The 19,734-nt window shown below is 39.5% G+C and overlaps 2 protein-coding genes across 8 annotated transcripts in view; both read right to left on the bottom strand.

Annotated features, from left to right (window-relative positions):
* Positions 1 to 3,405, bottom strand: part of mapk9 (mitogen-activated protein kinase 9) — a 58,586-nt gene extending 55,181 nt beyond the window's left edge. For 4 of the 5 annotated variants that reach the window (XM_062970305.1, XM_062970302.1, XM_062970303.1 and 1 more), the window contains exon 1: positions 3,265 to 3,405. The gene's annotated coding sequence lies outside the window, so the exon portion shown is untranslated. Of the gene's footprint in view, positions 1 to 3,201 lie in introns of all 5 variants that reach the window. The other variant, XM_062970304.1, reaches the window with a different exon arrangement.
* Positions 3,406 to 7,575: 4,170 nt separating this feature from the next.
* Positions 7,576 to 19,734, bottom strand: part of gfpt2 (glutamine-fructose-6-phosphate transaminase 2) — a 116,375-nt gene continuing 104,216 nt past the window's right edge. For all 3 annotated transcript variants that reach the window (XM_062970297.1, XM_062970298.1, XM_062970295.1), the window contains exons 14-19: positions 18,400 to 18,557; positions 17,254 to 17,368; positions 15,966 to 16,093; positions 14,763 to 14,930; positions 9,805 to 9,966; positions 7,576 to 8,636 (exon numbers count right to left, since the gene is read on the bottom strand). In XM_062970297.1, the coding sequence (XP_062826367.1) occupies positions 8,592 to 8,636; positions 9,805 to 9,966; positions 14,763 to 14,930; positions 15,966 to 16,093; positions 17,254 to 17,368; positions 18,400 to 18,557 (776 nt within the window). In that variant the 3' untranslated portion in view covers positions 7,576 to 8,591. The remainder of the gene's footprint in view (positions 8,637 to 9,804; positions 9,967 to 14,762; positions 14,931 to 15,965; positions 16,094 to 17,253; positions 17,369 to 18,399; positions 18,558 to 19,734) is intronic.

Below are 19,734 nucleotides of genomic sequence, written 5' to 3'. Positions count from 1 at the left end.
TTCTGCAGGTTCATTCTAAAGTCGAATTTGTTTTTGCTGGAACGGGTCCAGCAAAAAGTGCGCTCTTTGTAATTTGGCCAAAAAAAGGTGCACATTATAGTTCCTGTGATTAGAATCTGTTTTTAATAACAACAAATTCCAAGCAATGGAAAGGAAAACCATAGAAATAGATAACCCTTCCGTTTCCTGTTTATCCTGCCCAGCTTCCTTGGGGTGTACTTATGCTGTGGAATGAATGCAGTTTGACACCACTTTAACTGCCCTGGTTCATTGCTATGAGATCCTGGGAGCTATAGTTTTACAAGGCCTTTAGCCTTCTCTGCCAAAGAATGCTGCTGCCTCACCAAACTACAAATTCCAGGAATGCATAGCATTGAGGTAGGGCAATTAAAAGCGGTGTAAGACTTGGAGGAGAGGAGAGGTGGAGAGATGCAGGGAGAATGAAGGAGATACCATAGAAAGAAAAGGGTAAAGGGGTTTGGCAATAGGGAGAAAGATGAAAGGGGTTTGGAAATATATGAACAGGAAGAAAGAGGAAAAGGGGTTTAGAGAGACCCATAGGAGAAAAAGGGCAAAGGAGGTTGGAGAATCCATAGGAGAAAAGGGAGTTTGGAGAGGTTCTTAGGAAACAAAGGGAAGGGGTTTGGAGAGATATCGATAGGAAGAAAAAGGAAAGGGGGTGGACTGATACAGACACGCTTCGGCTCAGCGCTAGGATTTCATGGCAGGGTGAGAGGGGGAGGCCCATTTGTAACTATGAGTAGCTTCTAAGTTGGATGTTTGTAACTCGAGAATGGCCTGTATAAGTTGACTCAGTTTTTTAAGTCTTTTTTTAAACGTATACATGGGTAGCTACAGTAGGTTACTTTGATATTGTTTGTATATATGAAGAACAGGATACTGTTTTTCCTCTGGGTTTTACTGAAACTAAGAAGAAAACAGTAATTCCAACTTATACCATTATATAAAGGAATAGTATATAACTACCATCTATTCTGGATGAAACTTGTATACCGATACCTTCAGACTTCTTTTATGTAAAGAAGACTGAAGGCATCGGTACACAAGTTTCATCCAGAATAGATAGCAGTTATATACTATTCCTGAACTGTAGCATTTCTTTCAAGCAACCCAAGGGAAACAGGAATGAACCACCACAGAATCTTCCAGTAGTGATTTAATACTAAAATACAGCTGGTCAAGAGTGATTCATACATTGATTGGAGCACATCCAGGAATGAACCAGCAGTAGAGTGCTACTGCAAATGCACCAAATGACATCTTATGTCACTGTTGTGAGAACTGAAGATTGTATAATGCTTGGTCGCATTCTATGATATATAAAGAAAATCTTCAAATAAAAAAAATCACAAAATTAGCTAACATAGATTATTTATCCACTGAAATATAAAATATGCATCTGCACTAAATTAAGTAATACTCTCTAAAACAAGAAGTACACTTCCATGTCTACTGAACTGCAAGAACAGAAATGGCATGATAATTCACTATACAGTATATAAATTAGCAGTTCCTTAGACTATGACATTGCATGTACTGGTAAACAGATACTAAGAAGCACACTCCCCATGTGTCTTCAAACCATAGTATATAGCTTATTAACAACAACAAAAAACAACAACAAAACAACAGCAATAACAATAATAATACTTTATTTGTAGACCGCCAATAAACAGTAATAAAATGGAAGAAAACAAAAAACAGGACTGAGACATTCTATAGGATAAGAATAATATTTTTTGCTAGTAATGAAACTAACTGCCCTAACAGGTATCGTAGGAACAAATCAGCCCAAAAAAACCAGTCCAATAGCCTATTTTAAAAGGAAGTATCTGTATTTGAAGACAAGATATAACACAATGCAGACTCAACAATCTCACATGCTTATCTTAAAAAAAAAACAGCCACCTTCATGCAGAGAAATATGACTTCATCAAGAGTCTAGAAATGCCTCCAACACCAACATTTCCAATAGACGGTGGAGACGAGAGACAGGGCCTTCTCGGTGGTGGCTCCTCAGTTACAGAACTCTCTGCCCAAGGAAATTAGATCACCCCCTCTCTCCTGACATTCAGGAAGAAAGTTAAATCCTGGTTGTGGGACAAGGCGTTTGCACAATGATTCCCAGTGCAACAATTGATATCTCAATGCAATAATGAACAATACAAATGACAATTAGAATGGCTCCTGGCATATGTTTTTGGGCTGTGTGATTTTAAGTAATCGTTTTAATTGATACGTTTTAATTATGTGATTTCAAAGTATACGTTGTTTTATTTTGATATGTATTCAAGGCATTGAATTGTGCCTTTGTTGTGAACCGCCCAGAGTCCCCTTCCGGGTGAGAAGGGAAGGATATAAATTAATTAAATAAATAAATAATAGAAAAGGTGCAATATATTGTGGCAGATTTGAGATGGCATTTTGGAGTTACACAAAAGGGAGCTTGTGCAATATTCCCTTGAAAGTAAATCCCATTAAAATCAACGGGTACTATGTACTTTCAAATGAACAGGTGTAGGATTGAGCTGTTAATTCCCATCTCCTTAACTACCCCATGGCAAGGGCAAACTACGGCCCTCCGGGTGTTTTGGACTTCAACTCCCACAATTCCTAACAGCCTACACCACCCTATCTCCAGAAGAGGCAGCTCAATTCACTGAGTAATGCATGCTGTCCACCTCAAGCAGGGATGAAGATGAGGGTGTGTGTGAGCGGGGCAGGCCCTGGAGAGCTTGGCTTCCCTGGCAGGATTTCTCCTCGCCCAAAAAGGAGACCTTGCCCAATGCCCATCGCAACCTTAAAACAAGGGTCCACGACTAGATCTGCACGTCAACATCTGGAGGCCCATGGCTATGGCTAGCAGAGCCAGTTCCCTCCACGAAGGATAGCATTATGCTCAATATGCCCTGCCCGTGAAAACGATGGGTGCGAGGGGCGGGGAGAGGGGATGGTCTTCCCTGGCAAGAGGGCTCCTGGCCCAAGAAGGAGGCCTGGCTCTTCACGAACATGGGTCCCCTCGCGGGGACCAAGCCGCATCCCAAGCCTCTTCTCCTGGCAAAATCGCAGGCGAGGCGGAAGGGACTGCTTCCCTCTCCCGGGCAGTGGGGGGAGGGGGGCGTCGTAATCGGATGGTCGTAACCACCGCCGCTCCCCTCAAGGTGTCTCGGCCTCCCTTACCGCAGAAACCCCGCTCGCCCTTCGGCCGCACCGTCGGCGGCGCCCCGCTGCGGCCTGCCTCACCTCCGCGACACCCGCTCCGGGAGACGCACTCGGCGGCGGCGCTCGGTCCCTCAAGAGGTCTCCTCAGACTCTCCAGCCGCAATGGCCTCCCTCAGTCTCTCACAGGCCGCACCAGGCCCCAATCTGCTGACGGACACCCGCGCGGGCCAATCCGCGTTGAGAACCTCCAAGACTCGGCCAACCAGCCTTCGGAGGCGGGGCTTAAAGGCCACTATATAAGGCGGGAGGCGACGCGCGCCTTCCTGTGTCACCGAGGGAGGGGAAGGAAGCAGGGAGTGGAGGAAAGCCTTGCAGTTCGTGTCACCTGTCTGTGAATTTGACACTCTCCCTTACCGAGCGACTGTCGCATTCCGGAGTCTTATTATTAATAATAATTATTATAAAATTATTGGGGGGAGGATTACATAACCACTACCGTCAGGTTTTCCCACCAAGGATGATGTTTCCCCTCTAACGCTAAACAATGAGGTAATGAGGTACAAAGCATATCATTTGAGAACACAGAAATGCTGGACCACTCTGACACCATGTCAGACTACACAAAGAAGCCATGGAAATCCATATCATGTGGACAATTTCAACAGAAAGGAGGAAACCATGAAAGGAAACAGGAGCCCCCAATGGCACAGTGGGTCAGGCCCGTAGCCAGGATTTTGCTCTTGGGGGGGGGGGGCTGAGTCTAGGTGGGGGGGGGGATCTACCCTAGCAAACCTTTTGTATCATTATCCCAATACCCCCATGCATATGGGATATATTGAGCATGGTGATCAGATCATGATATGAATAATTGTAACAGTTTAAATAATAAATGTAAGGCCTTCTTGTGGGCCACCCTGAGAATTTGGGAGGGGGGGGGCTGAAGCCTCTCAATCCCCCCCCCCCCCACACACACACTCAGCTACATGCCTGCAATGGATTAAACCCTTGTACTGGCAGAACTGCTGACTTGAAGGTTGGGTTGCTGACCAGAAGGTTGCCACTTTGAATCCAACCTGGGGAGAGCGTGTCAGGCTACACAGAGAAGCAGTTGAAATCCACAAGCATGTAGACAATTTATACAGAAAGGAGGAGGAAACCAAGAAAAGGAACAAAATCTAGCTACCAGTATTTTAAAAAACTCTAAAATCAGGACAGTAGATACAGAACAATACTCTGAAAACAGGAATTCCAGACATTAATCAATCAGGGCCAGCTAATTCCCTCAGGCAGGAAGCAGCCAAGCTTTGAAGCTGCAAGACCATTTAGTGCTAATCAAGGTGGTCAATTGCAACATTCATACTTGCCAGACAAGAGTTCTTTCTCCCTCCCTGGACCTTCCACAGATATATAAGACCTCCTTGTCTAGTTTCCAACAGACCTCACAACCTCTAAGGATGCCTGCCATAGATATGGGAGAAACACCAGGAGAGAACACTTCTGGAACATGGCCATACAGCCCGAAAAACTCACAGCAACCCAGTGATTCTGACCATGAAAGCCTTCGACAACAAAATGAATGAGGTAATCAAGATAGTTTGGTTGCCTCTCTGGCCCCTTCCGCACAGCTGAATAAAATCCCACATTTTCTTCTTCAAACTGGAATATATGGCAGTGTGGATTCAGATAACCCAAGTTCAAAGCAGATACTGTGGGATTTTCCACTTTGATATTCTGGGTTATATAGCTGTGTGGAAGGAAGGAAAACATCAATATCAGTTATCAAAACATGGCGGGGGGGGGGGGGGTGAGCTGAGAGAAACACGTTTTCTTCTTTCTGTCTGTACTTATATGTACAAACCAAAAGGATTTCCCAAAGTGAGGCACCAATTAATGGCTTTTTATTATGAATCGGATCCTACTTCAGTACACCTGCAGCACCTGATGTTTAAACGGATGCATCTTAGTTTGGGCTAATTTGAGTCGCAATTATTTCAGTGGACTTTGTCCAAGGATGACTTTTTGTCTTGATCCAATCCTGGCTGGTGTCAGCAAATAAATCAAATTATAGTCCTATAAGTGATATGTCATAGGCATGGAAAAAAACATTGACACAAGCACTATGATTGTAAATAGACAAAAGCACCCCAACAATGAAATAAATCTGCATTTACCTTGCAATGAGATACATATTTAAAGTGACAGTCTGACAAACGTTGTGTCATTGTATGTATGGCCATGCCTTTGGTGTAAAGTACTACAGGGAATAAGAAAAATCAAGGAAACAGAATCCCTTACAGATGCAGATTTCAAATAAAATATCAAGTGCCATCTATTTTTTTGTGCTTTTCAACCACTATCCCACTTCTATCCTGTAGGAACTGAGAGATTGTAAGACTGCAGGTCCCATCCAAAAATCATTGGATTATCAAGATAGAGGGGACCCCAAGGGCCATCCAGGCCAACCCCATTTTGCCATGCAAGAATACACAATTGAAGAACTCTTGACAGATGGCCATCCATCTGCTTGAAAACCTCTGAACAGGCAGTGTACTCCATTGCTGAACACTTCAGTTCTTACCACCTCCCACTTGCTATGCTGGTTAGGCTGATAATAGTAAAGTACCAACAACATATAGGGCACCATCTCTGTCCTTTACCACTCCAATAACTGGCAAAAATTAAATTTAAATTAACTGCACCCATACATTTAAAAGTACCATGCCAACATAGTAACATACAATCTCAGAATAAAATATCGATAGCGCTATTTCTGCTAAATCCAAAATATTAAGACACAAAACATCCAGGTTCAGATCTTGACAAAATTTCAGAGTAAGGTTGGAGCCAACCAGTTTTTGTGCTCATTTTATAGTTGAAGGCTATTCACAATTGCCATTCTCAATGGAATTTCTAAACAGAGGAAGACATGATGAAGGGTAAAATTGTAGATTTATAGAATTTATGCTAATTTGAAGGCATAGGACTGCCCTGTATGACCAACCTATCATCCACTCCATCTCGGTTTCCCACAATAGTGTCCTAATGGCTCACTGACTATCCTACGAAGAGTAAAAGTAATACCTCTTTCCCATTAATTCCCAGAAAAACTGGGCTTCCCTGAAGTAGGTAGTTTTAAACAACATACTATTACTAGGGACCATGCATAAGACGTATCTATTTGTCTAATTCCCTTCCAAAGCTATGCAAGCTAGTGGTCATTACATCTTGTGGCAGGTAATTTTATCAATTAACTGATTTGTATGAAGATAGATTTCTTGTCTGCCAATGTCACTGGATGATCCAGAATTCTAGTATAGGAAAGAAACATCTAATTCCCCCCTCCATATAGGTACTTAAATTTCAATTGTGGCTTGCTATCTATCTATACACAATCATACACACAGCAGATACCATCCTATACACAAGAATCTAAAAGTGGCACAGAATAACAATTCAAGGCAAACTGTATTGTATGGTTATATTTTTAGAACAGGCAATTTAAAGTAAGTGAGAATCATCTGAGACTTTGCACATGATCAAATTTGGATTAAATCAAGTTGACTCCAAAGGCTTTAATTAAAAAATGTGCTTACTCAGTGCCAGAATGCCATCAATGTTGGATACCAAATGGATCTCTAAGGGAAGGATATTCCACAATTTGTGAATAAAAGTAGGGAAGGTCCTGTCCTACATGCCTGCCCCGTTTGGGATGCAAAGGTGGCTTTTTTTTTAAGGATACAGATCTTTTATTTATTTTTATGTACGCTATTCTTTTTGGGCAATTGATCTTTCAGTTTTCTTTAAGACATGACAAGTTGGGATCTTGGATACAAGAGGAGAGAGGTCTTTTAGCACAGAGGCAGCACAAAGCTCTTTTCTTGCCCAACTTCATCCTTTTACATCTTTTCCATAGCTACAACACACTAAATTGATAGTGTCATTGAGCTATACCATTGGTTCTGTTTCCATAGATTATCCATGGATTCAACCATCCACGGCTTGTAAATAACCCTGCCCCCCGCCCCCACTCAAAATCCAAAAAACAAACCTTGATTTTGTCATTTCGTGTAAGACACCAATTTACCATACCATTGTTTATAATGCTACTTGAGCATCCATGTATTTTAGTATCCAAAGAATGCCCTGGAACCAAACCCCAGCTAATACAAAGTGCCAATTGTACTCATATTGCGATATACTAATTGAACCACCTCAATATCTCTTTATAGGTGAAAAACCAGCTGCTCAGACCTTTTCACTGTTACTGGTGATTCCTGACTTTACAACCTAGGAGATTGTGTTGGCTACTATTATGAAATACTGGGAAAGTAAGTTGGAGGGCTATGGACTGGCATGTGTACAGTGTCTAAGAAGGAATCAAGGAAACACACATTGTAATCAATATTTTCTTTAATTGCATAGCAAACAGAACCAACAGATCTGAGCTCACATAACATTCTATAACCTTACAAGTATTTAGGCCTTACAAGATTAAATAATACTGCTCAATAAGATGAAGATAGTTTGGCTCAAGTAAAATGGCATTTGGACCAAAGAGAACAACAAACAATAGAAACATAGTCTGAATGGTATTTGAGAAACTTTAAAGAGTTCATGAATAATAATAAAAATACATAGATGCAGTATGAATGGAAGGATCTGTGGAAAGATGCAAGAGTATTTTCTCAGGTACATAACACTAGAGGAGAAAGGCAGAAAATAACAAAAAACTTTGTACTTAAGGTTGTACTTAAAAGTAAAAAACGCAAATGATAAAAGTATTTGTACATAATTAGCAAAATTTTAATGAGCCCAGAATGAAAACTTGAGCATTGCCACTACTACAAGCAACTGATAAAGTAAAAATAACTTAAATGCTATACATTTGTGCATATATAAATACTTTGTATTTAAAAGTAAGGCAGCAGTCCTACGCACATGTACCTGGGAGTATATCCTACATCTACATGTATAAAATCAGCCTGCATGTATAGTGTTGATTTATTCACAGTAATACAGGGGTAAGCTATGTACATACATATTGCACAGTTATAGAAAATACCATTCATTAACCATATGTAAACAATGATTTCCTTCTATTCTTTGGCAATGTTTTTATTTCAGAGATGCTATAAGCAAGAGCACTTAGGTGCAAGGCATGTAACAAATATTTAAAGGCACAGTAAGCAGATTTTTCATTAAAAATACCCTTCCAAATACTTTCCAGTTAGCAGTATCTCCATTCCATTGGTTCCACATTTCCATAATCAAAATCCCACTGAAATATAATTATGTTTTGTAGTGGTGTGCTTTGTAAAGTCAGTGTCATCAAAACACTTTGTTAAAAGATCTTGTGATAGAAAAGTAATTTCAGATTATTTGTAACACATATTTTAATAGCACTACACTTATTCCACAGTCACAGATTTGGCCAGATTTCTTGGAAAATCCACCTGGAATAAGAAAAAAAAGGTTTTCAGTATGTCAACTTCTTGTAGGGACATTTAAGACACTCATGTCAACCACTAAATTAAATACTATAAGAATGTAATACTGGCTAGATTTCTGCAAAAACATTGAGAAGGTTTATGGCTATGCGCCAAAACTAGACATCCACCTCTTTGGTCGCTTTATCTCACTACCTGTTTCCTTGACTGCTGCTTCTTTTTTTGACTCTCTCATATGTATCAGGACCTTGGTTTTTTTTCTGCATTTCCCTTCAACTCTTTTCAGTAAGTTAACAGAACATCAATGAAAGTAGACTCAAACTGGATAGAGATAATAAATCTGCCACACAATGCAAAAAATATTTTGTAATCTAGAGACCACAACTGAAAGGTCTTTCTCTCCCTGTTTGTCAATTTCTTAGCTATGAAGACGACTTGTGATAATGTGATTTCTTGTTCCCCTTGTGACAATTTAGGGCCTGAACTATGAAAATTAGCAGAACATAAGGACGTTGAATTACATAGTGCTGACCTTCCCCACAAAGTTAAAAGATAGGGAGCCAAGAGTATAATTCAATCTCAGATAAATTCTCAAGAGCCACATTCCAGAGGTAGGTGAAGTCAAAGGCAAAAAAGATGGGACCAAAAGTACCATCATGTCATATCTTTGTGCAAGTAATTAAGATTTAGAGGAAGCACTTCAGCTTTGTTTTTTAAAAAATGTGAAAACTCTGTACTTGAGAAATTTCTGTTCTGCTGTACAGGAGATATGGCTACTTGAGGAAACCAAGAAGGGTGAGTTAGGAGTCCATGAGAGCCAAAGTTGACTCCAGGGCCTGAGACTCCTAATCCCTGCCATAATGGCTTCTTACATCCATCCATGATATTGCCCTGTGTTGGTGGCTGAGTAGTTCATATTGTGAATAATGAAACTGTATGTGCAAACCAAAATGTCATGTAGTCTGTGACTTTAACAAGAAACCTGTACACTTTTTTAGACATTTTTTCAAGTGTATGCTGCACATTAAAGATAAATAAAATCAGATTTGAAAGGGCACAACTATTTTTTTTCTATAAATGCCATGCAATCATTCCTGTTTCTAGCCAGGGGAAGTATCCAAGTGTGTTTGTATAAGTGCTTTAATTGGAGTCTCTAAATATAGAAATAACTTACATCATATCCTCTGAGAACAGCCAGGTGGAATGAAAGCAGCTGTAGAGGAATAACACTCAAAACTCCTTGCAGACAGTCCACAGTCTGTGGAAGCTCAATAGTTTTGTAAGCAAACTTGGAGCTCTCAGTATCTTCTCTGGAACATAAGATAACAGGGCGACCCTGAAAAAAAATGATGTTGAATAATATTGATTAGAAGTTCTAAATGAGTTGTGAGTTTTTCCTGACGTTTCACCCACATCTATGGCAAGCATCCTCAGAGGTTGCGAGGTATATTGGAAACTATGCAAGGGAGGTTTCTATATGTATGGAAAGTCCAGGGTCGGAGAAAGAACTCTTTTCTGTTAGAGGCAAGTGTGAACGTTACAATTAATCACCTTGATTAGCATTGAAAAGCCTTGCAGCTTCAAAGCCTGGCTGAATCCGGCCTGGGGGAATCCTTTGTTGGGAGGTGTTAGCTGGCCCTGATTATTTTATGTCTGGAATTCCTGTTTCCAGAGTGTTGTTCTTTATTTACTGTCCTGATTTTAGAGGTTTTTAATACTGGTAGCCAGAAGTTCTAAATGATTTGCTTCAGACAATTTTCCAACATATACAAATAATCTTAATAGAGCTGTACTTCAAATGCATGAAAACTGTTATGGTTCCACACAGCCACTGCTGGCCTCTAAGAACTGAATGCAGGACTGAAATCTACAAGTTCCCACCTTTCATCTTAAGGCTGCAATCCTACACATTCCTATCTGAGGACAAGTCCCACTGAATACAGCAGGACCTACTACTTGAGGTACAGATTTTCCACAGGCTTTGAGCTATATCACCCTCAGAATGAAATCCTCATTTTACTGAAATTGGACAATATTGATGTCTCAGACCAGCAGCATTTACGAGTACATGTTTCCCTAAAAAAAACAACTATACACAATGAAATGCGAAGGTTTATAAACGTACAATGGTATAGAAGAAGTGGGACAGGGGGTTTTTTTGCCCACAGGGGCCAGGCTGTGGCGCAGCTGTTGAGCAGCTGCCTTAAATCTGTCTGACCATGAGGTCATGAGTTCGAGCCAACCCCTGGCGGGGTGAGCACCCGTCAATGAAATTTTTTTTAAAAAAATAGCCCCTGCTCGTTGCTGACCTAGCAACCCGAAAGATAGTTGCATCTATCAAGTAGGAGATAAGGTACCACTTATAAAGTGGGGAGGCAAGATTAACTAATTTACGACCTGGAATGAGGAAGTGCCGTCAGTGTGGATGATGAAGCAGCTGCTCCCCCCTGTGGCCAGAATCGAACATCCCCTCAGAAGAAGGTTAACTTGCCTTTGCGTGTGTCTCTCAGTCTCTGTTTGATGTGTTTATGGGCATTGAATGTTTGCCCTATGTGTGTTATAATGTGATCCGCCCTGAGTCCCCTTCGGGGTGAGAAGGGCGGAATATAAATACTGTAAATAAGTAAATAAATAAAAATTACAGCATAATCGAATTGGGAATCACTTATGGAAACTATTAGCAATGGTCTCAAGATGGGCACTGCTTTAGATGGCTTTAAGAGGAGGGGATGAGACCTACCAGCATGTTACATAATACACCTGTCCAGAGGTATTACTCATGGTACCAAAAAGGGACTTCTAAATAGTATACCTTTCATAGACCACAAAGTGGGAAGAGAAAGACCAGCCGTGGGAGGGGGGAATCTTGATGAAGTAAGAAACAACTCGCTGATGGTGCAGAGGCATGTCTCACTGGTTAGTGTTCCCTGGAGCTCTGTGGCAAAGCCATAGAGAGGGGGGGAAACAGCAATGAAGGGAAGTTTGGCTGCACCAGAACCTCCTGCAGCTGTCCCAGTTGGCGTGTGGGAAAATACCGCTCTAATGGTGGCAGGTAGGCTAAATCGTTGGAGGGAGGGAAGGTGGCGGTGCCTGAGCCCTCAAGCGACATTTCCAAAGGTAGCTGATGCTGCTCGCTATTCTCTTCTACCAGTGACAGAGGAACAGGGAAGGAACGCCACTGTTGTACCAGAGGCAGAAGAGGTGTCAGCTTTAATGAGGGAGGAGGCTGTGTAGCACTTTGTCTTTTTGGATGCTTCTTTTTGTATCATTGGGAGCTGGAAGCCTGGAAAGGCTTCAGTTTTTTTGATGAGGTAGCAGGCTAGATGGCGAGGGGGCTGTCCCAAGAGGTAATTTTGTTTTCCCAAGCACCTCATGTTTCCTGGATGGAGTAGGAGAAACCAGCGCTTTCTCTCGCACCTTGTGAGCTTGGGAGGCAGAAAGTTCCTCCCCCAAACACAGGAAGCACATACCAAGCCCATCTCCCTCCTGCAACTCCCCCTAGCCCCAAGAATAAAAAAAAGTTTAATTAAGGGAGTATGTTAAAGTTTCTGTAAAACTGACTAAGTTTTGTGTGAGATTACTACTTTCCCTGCACCAGGTGTGTTAGGAGAAAAAGGACTCATTTTGGTGGTTACTATATGCAGGTTACATGAATGTGCACATTAAGCCCAGTAAGTTTGTTATATATTGTTTTTCCAATTTTTCTATGTCCTTTTCCAATTTGTTTTTCCTTTCTTCTTGTCTCTTTTTGAGATTATATGTTTCTTTTATACATAATCCTCTTGCCACTGCCTTCATAGTGTCCCATAATATATTTCTTGATACATTATTGTCATTTATATCCCATATTTCTTGCCAATTTGATCCTATTCTTCTAATAATTTCCTCATAATTTAATATATTGGAATTTAATCTCCATCTTCTTGTTTGTTCATATTGTTTATTTATAATTTCTAAATTTACTATTGCATGGTCTGATATTCTTATTATTCCTATCTCAGAATTGAATAATTTATCTATCATATTTTTCGAGATAAAAAGGTAATCTATTCTAGTATATGTTTTATGTACTGCTGAATAGTATGTATATTTTCTTTCATCTCCCTTTAATAGTCTCCATGAATCTTTTAGTTCCCATTTATTCATAATTCTATTTAATTCAGTTATATTGTTATTTTTATCCTTTACTGTTGGGTTTGACTTATCCTTCATCCTATCCATAGGTATATTAAAGTCCCCTCCTATAATCACAAAATGTTGCTGCCAATTCTTTATTTCTCCTAATATTTTTTCATAAAATTCTCCTTGATTTTCATTTGGGGCATACACATTTACCAATACATACTTATCTCCCCCAATTTCCCCTTCTATAATAATATAAGTTTGAGCCACTCCTGGGTGTCTCTTGGGACACATAGTTCTGCTACTGCTCTCCCTTGCTCGCTCTCTGGTGATGGGAGTTGGAGAAGCTATGCCCTTTGAATTGGTATAATCACATCCAAAGACTATGTGAGTTATGTTACTCTGAAGGACTGTTATTTTTGATGCAATGCTACAAGTTTTTTCTGTTTTGAACTCTTCTGAATAAGAGTAAATTTACTTTTCCTCTTTTGTGTCTTGCTACTGTGTCCTTAATGGACAAACTTCTGCATTAACTGCAACAGACTAGACATTTACAGTTTGTGACAAGTTTAAGAAGGGAAGAGGACAATACTTGTTCAAACAATTCCATAAGTCAGAAGACAAACCCAAAGTCAAAATCCAGTCCAACTCAAAATAACTATGAAAAAGAAACCCCACGTAGTAATCCCACAGTTTGAAATCACAAAATAAGTTGCTGAGAGATTCCAAGCTGTTGCGATGTCAGCAAATAACAGGAACAGAGGCTACAGCCTCTCCCACTGGTTATATGCCTCCTGGGAAGGGTGGGCGGAGCTGCATCCAGAAGACCTTCAGCTGCCTAGAGAGGATTCTGAAGCTCATTACACAGGCAGTACCATAAGTACGACTTTCACAGAGACCACAAAGAAGAAACAAGTTTGACCCCCCCCCCTCCTCCTTTCAAGTATTTCAACATGGCTATCATATCCTCACTTTTCTCCATGCCAAACATTCCCAGCTTCCTCAGTCATTTCTCATAGGGCTTGGTTTCCAAACTTTTGATCACCCTTCTCTAGATACGTTCCCGTTTGTCAACATCCTTCCTGAATTGTGGTGCCCAGATCTGGACACAGTATCTCAGATGAGGTTTGACCAAAGCAGAACAGAGTGGGACTATGACTTCCCTCGATCTCAACACTATATTCCTATTGATGCAGTCTAGAATCACATTGGCTTTTAAAGATGCTACATCACACTGTTGACTCATGTTCAGCTTATGGTTTACCAAGACTCCTAGATCCCTTTCACATATAATGTTTTCAAGCCAGGTGTCTCCCATTCCATATCTCTGCATTTCATTTTTTATTGCCAAAGTGTAGTATTGAATATTCCTTCCTTGTTGAAATTAATTTTCTTAGTCTTGGCCTAGCTCTCTAATCTGTTGAGGTCATTTTGAATTCTGATCCTGTCATCTGCTTTTTATGCCCACATCTATAAGCCTTCAAAAGCCTAGACATTGCTGTATGTTGCAAACAGGATTCTGGACTTCATTGGTCCCTGGTATCAAGATTCTTAAAACAGATTACCATTCAGCAAAACAAAATTCTTTTGTTGTGTTTGTTTAGGCATTTTTAATGAAGAAGGTTAAGTATTTGTGTAACATGCTAAGGAACAAAATAAATGAAATCTTAATCAGAAGGACATTCTTTCCTAACACTGATGTTGGTATACAATTCCTACTACTCCAGAGAGAAAGGAAATAGGTGAGGATGACGGGAGTCTTATTTCAATATTATCTGAGGGTCCAAGATTAAGAAAGACTAAATTGTCAGCAATAGCACTGTTTGTTTATTAAAGGAGAGGAGCAAGGACGCAAATTCCTTATTCTCCAAACTGTGCCACTTCCTAGGTGGGACTTTTTAGTCATCTAGATTATATGGCTCTAGACTGAGGCAAGACAGAAACTGCCATTATGATTCTGTAGACTTAACATTATCTTCAAGCATATAAAATGGTTCTTGGACAGCTCACCTGGCGAGCAGTGACTTGCTGTAGAGCATTCTGGCACTTTGTGAAGCAGGGATCTTTCATAATAATCATGATCACTGGCATCTGTTTATCTATCAGAGCCAATGGCCCATGTTTCAGCTCCCCAGCCAGGATGCCTTCAGAATGCATATAGGTAATTTCCTTGATTTTCTGCCAAGGAAATAAAACAAGACCAGAGTTAAAATACAAATGCATAAAACACTTAAATGCAACAACACTGGACTAAATTAAGCATCTATTGTAGGCCCATTAAAATAAAAGTTTATTTAAAATGAATGTGACTTGCGTGTCACAACTAACAAGAGTGTTGTACATTTCAGTGGGTCCACTCTAGCACTTTATTTAGCTTGAAGAAATCCTAAATAAAAGCTATTTCCAGTGTGACCAAAGACCAATTGGTGATTTTTGATAAGTTACATGGCTCTTTGGATCCTGGAGAAAGTGCTTATACAGTTCCTATGTGTGAATATATAACAGGAAAATCAGGCTCCAGTAAGAGACAAATCCATCAAACACTGCTTCTGGACCTTTCTCTATACATGTCAGGAGTGTTCTGGAATTTCTTGCACAAAATATAATCATGGAAGCAGCACAGATTCAATCACTGGCTGTATTGCAAAGTGAACAGTGTTGGCTGGTGGCTCTCATGTCATTGTAAATGGGAGTCTGTCCTCGGTTTTCGTATAAACTGTGAAGGAGCCATCCCTTGAACTGAATTCTTTTGAACTGTGGATAGCGGATTAAATTTTGAACTAAAACTCATAGCAGGGGACCATTATAGTTAGAACACTCCCACAGCAGTGGAACACAACCTTTTGGACCTTCAGCTCCCAGATTCCCAACCACTGGACAAATTGGCTAGGGCTTTTGGGAGTTGGACCCTCAAACATCTGGAGGGCCCCGCTGTGCACCACTGGTGTATGGCCTGGGAAAAGCCACCAAGAAGCCACCAAAGCCACCAGGTGGGCATATGAAACCACCAGCCATCTCTGAAAGTGAAAAATGCACCAATATTCTTTTCTTTAGTGACAGACTCTTTTGAAACACAAAAAGGCAAATTGTATTACATGCCATTTTTGATAAGTTCCACCTGTTTGACATCCCCCAAACTAATGTAAACAAATGTGTTTTAACAACAACCATAAAATAAAACTATCTTATTTTCAAGTTAAGATAAACTCATACCAATGCACCTTCCAAGCAAGTAGCATAATTGTAGCCACGACCCATAACCAAGAGTGATCTCTGTTTATACAGTTCAAGTGCCAGATCATGTATCTTTTCATCCAAGGACAGTACTTCTTTTATCAGCTCTGCCAGATATTAAAATTGGAATTATTTACATTATTATATTAGAGCATACAGGTATCTATTTCAGAAACAAGAATACATCAGATGTAGCTGGGACTGCATTTCAACTTTCTTAAACTGTAGCTTTATTAACTAAAATGCAATTAGTGATACCTTTATTAAATCATCCAAAGAACCTAGTATGATTTCACTAATTTTGCCTGATGAAGAAGCTAGTGAGTTTCAAATGCTAGCTCCCCATCCATCCCGCAATCCCTCCTTCCTAAATATACTTTATTTTTACGAGACCAAGCAGAAGACTGATTAAACAGAACACACAGACACACACGCGTAGATAATATTCTGCTTGGCCTCATAAAGGAATAACCAAAGTGTATTGGGGATTTTATTTAATGATCAATATAACTATTCCTAACTTTTTTATTAACTAGTAAAACACCAGCACTTGAGAAGCTCTGATTGCAGCTGCCCCACCCCTAAAAATGTTTAGTTGTTATTTCAAAGTGGATTCATAGACTTTTTTTGCAGCTCTTAATATTAACCAACAGATTGTAAAGATTTCTGAAATCATGTATACTTTTTTTAAAAGAGCAGTACAAGGGATGATTTGAATATTAACAAGAAATGGCCTGGGGCTTAATTAGTCATCAAAAGGTTCCCTGGATTATTATTTTTGTCTGAAGGTTCTGAATTTCTACAACACAGTGTTGTTATTGTAAAATACTTCAAAATAAAAAAGTTATTTAAAACTTAATTGAACTACAAATTTAATATTACAGATATTCTCTATACAAAATAGTTTGGAATTTTGTTGGCAGGAGGAGCAAGCCCCCAGGTTTAATGCACCCAGGCACAATTTTGTCAGTTTGACTAATGGATAGCAAGCATTCAGGGCATGATTCTGTTTTTCAAGTTTGAATATTTCTACACAGCTTTTCCACTTATTTTCAGATAAGGGCAGTAAATTAATAAAATGTCAACAACCTACAACATGTGATAATGCCTTTCAAAATTATGAAATCAGTGATGAGCTGAGTTGAACACTTAGGGCACATTTATATAGAAAATCTTCAATACAACCCACAAATTTAGATTTTAACATTCTCATATCACATCCTGATACATTCCATGTTAATTTGAAAGGCAGTAAAGGCATGCATACCGGGTAGTGACTTTAGACCATTTATGATCTCCTGTCTCCTATTTTGCAAGGAAATTCTGTCTTCAGACATCATCAAGCCAAACATTACAAGAGAGATGAACTGACTGTTGTAAGCCTGAAAATTCAACAGGAAGAAAAAGGCATTTAATTGAAAAATTTACCACCTTGATGCCAAAACTAAAAGTACAACTGCAGCATATTTCAGGGCTATTTTTTCCCTTGGGATTCCCTGAAAGTCATGAGGATTTCAAAATAACCAAAAGAAGACCACACTACAAGTAGCTGGAAGTCCACTTCCAGGTCTGTAATTTGATGAAGTGGGAAAAACTGATGCTCAGTAAGAGAGCACAGTTCTGCAATTCAGATTTCAGATTTGGTTCACAGCATCTCCAGGTATGTATGGTAAAGACTATCTGTCTCCCTGGGGATCTATTGCCAATTAAATGTAAACAATGCTGAGCTAGAAACACTAATACCACATTTTACCATATAATTGTTGCATTTTAAGCTTTTTTTTTTTTTTTTTTTTGCAAAATAGGGGTGCGACCACTATGCAAAGAAAAGATGTGCCTTCGGTTTTTATTTCAAACTGAAGTTGGCTGGGGCTCTCCCTCCTTCCTTCTAAGAGATAAGACAGATTTAAAAAAATAAACAAAGCTGAGTTGGCTGGGGCTTCTCCCCCTCCACAGAGTTTGTAATTTGTTTAATAAGCTGTTTTACCTCCTAGGTGGAAAGAGGGAGAAGAGAGAGTCCTAGCCCCAGCTGGCTCTAATGTGATGATAAAGTGAAAAAACAAAAGAAACAAATTTTGGCAGCCCAAAAGAGAGGTTCAACTATTATGTGGTGAAATATGGTAGTTTATCCTGTATGAGGCAGCCTTTTACAGCAGCATTGGGATCATAGGGCCATCCTGATGTTGCTGAACTACAACACCTAGCTTTCTTTATTGTTGACTATGAAACTACAGATGCTAGGATTTGTAGTTCAACCACATCTGAAGAAACCACATGATGCCAAATCATTCTTACAGAATCAAACAACATAGTTCCTTGTATAGTGATATATATATCATGCCGAAACTCCATGCAGACATGCCAAATTAAACAAAGAGGAGTCAAAACACCAGTGAGAACGAATTGCAGTTACCTTTGTGCTTGCCACTCCGATCTCAGGCCCTGCATTGATATGGACCCCACAGTCTGTGTCTCTAGATATTGAGCTTCCAACAGTGTTTGTAATTCCAACCGTCAAAGCTCGGCGTTCCTTACAGTATCGTAAAGCCATCAGTGTATCAGCAGTTTCCCCTTGAATACAAACCAATAGTGGCATTTATGTGTATTTCAAAACTACAAAACAATCTTAAGTGTTATTTCTACAGTATTCAAGGCAGTTAAAACTAGTTTAGAAAATGTCACATCTACTCAATCTACTCAAAATAATCTATTCAAAGAAAGACTACATCAAGTTGAAAAATCCCATTTGCCTGGGGATTACATGCTATTTCTCCTTCTTTTGTGATAATCTCAAGCAAAGTTTGTAGTTTAAAAATGATATCTTGACAATTAAATGTCAAGAAAGTCCTACTAAATACACCTGACTTATTTAATAAGTACTCCTCCCAGTAACTATGTGGTGAAGGAAATCCTCTCTCTCTGTCTCTGTCTCTCTCTCTCTCTCTCAATCTCTCCCTTCTATAATGTTAAATACCTAGATTCAAGAGCAAAAAGGTACTGTTGTTCTGCAAAGATTAGCACATTTACTACAGCATGCTTATGTAAACTAAAGTCTACTTCATCAGTAGTTTGGGTATATAATAGGAACATTACGATACAAACCCTTTGATCAAATGCCAATTCAATGTGGGGGGGGGAGGCACTGAAAATTCAATAAAGCCTGAATTTTAGCAAAATATGGCAACATTTCATATTGCTAATCTCAGCGGTCATCATAGCACTACCATGTTAAATCTTAAAGTGGAACAGGAAACTGATGTCCCAATATGTGTTCAAAAAACAATCTAATAAACCTATGAGGTCTAATTCAGTCATTGCACACAGAATCTTTCCTTTGAAATTCCTCCCTAGGAGAATTACAACTTTGTACATATTTTAAATTAAATTTTAGAACCATATTTTGTCTATGAATGCCATGTAGCTGGGACAAGTAAAGAAAGATCTACTAGACTATTTTGAAGATAGGCCCCAAGTCAAAACACAAAATGCATTTATGCGTAATATACAGCATATACATAACATGAAGGTAATTTCATATAAAATTTTAAATATTTTTGCACATGAAACAAAGTTTGAATGCAGCAAACCATTAAAAAACAGAGGAGTCACTATCTTAGCCAGAAACATGGTTAATTTCAGTGTATTTTCAGATTTTGGATTTCTGGATAAAAGATGCTCAATTTTAGTGAAAATACTGTCAGAAATGGCATAAAGTCAGTCAATATCTAATCGTTTAACTGAGAACAAA

Source organism: Anolis carolinensis, chromosome 2 (genome assembly GCF_035594765.1).
Source record: "Anolis carolinensis isolate JA03-04 chromosome 2, rAnoCar3.1.pri, whole genome shotgun sequence".
NCBI classification, from domain to species: Eukaryota; Metazoa; Chordata; class Lepidosauria; order Squamata; family Dactyloidae; genus Anolis; species Anolis carolinensis.
The sequence above is the reverse complement of the archived record's forward strand: the minus strand, read 5'-3'. Positions and strand labels throughout refer to the sequence as shown.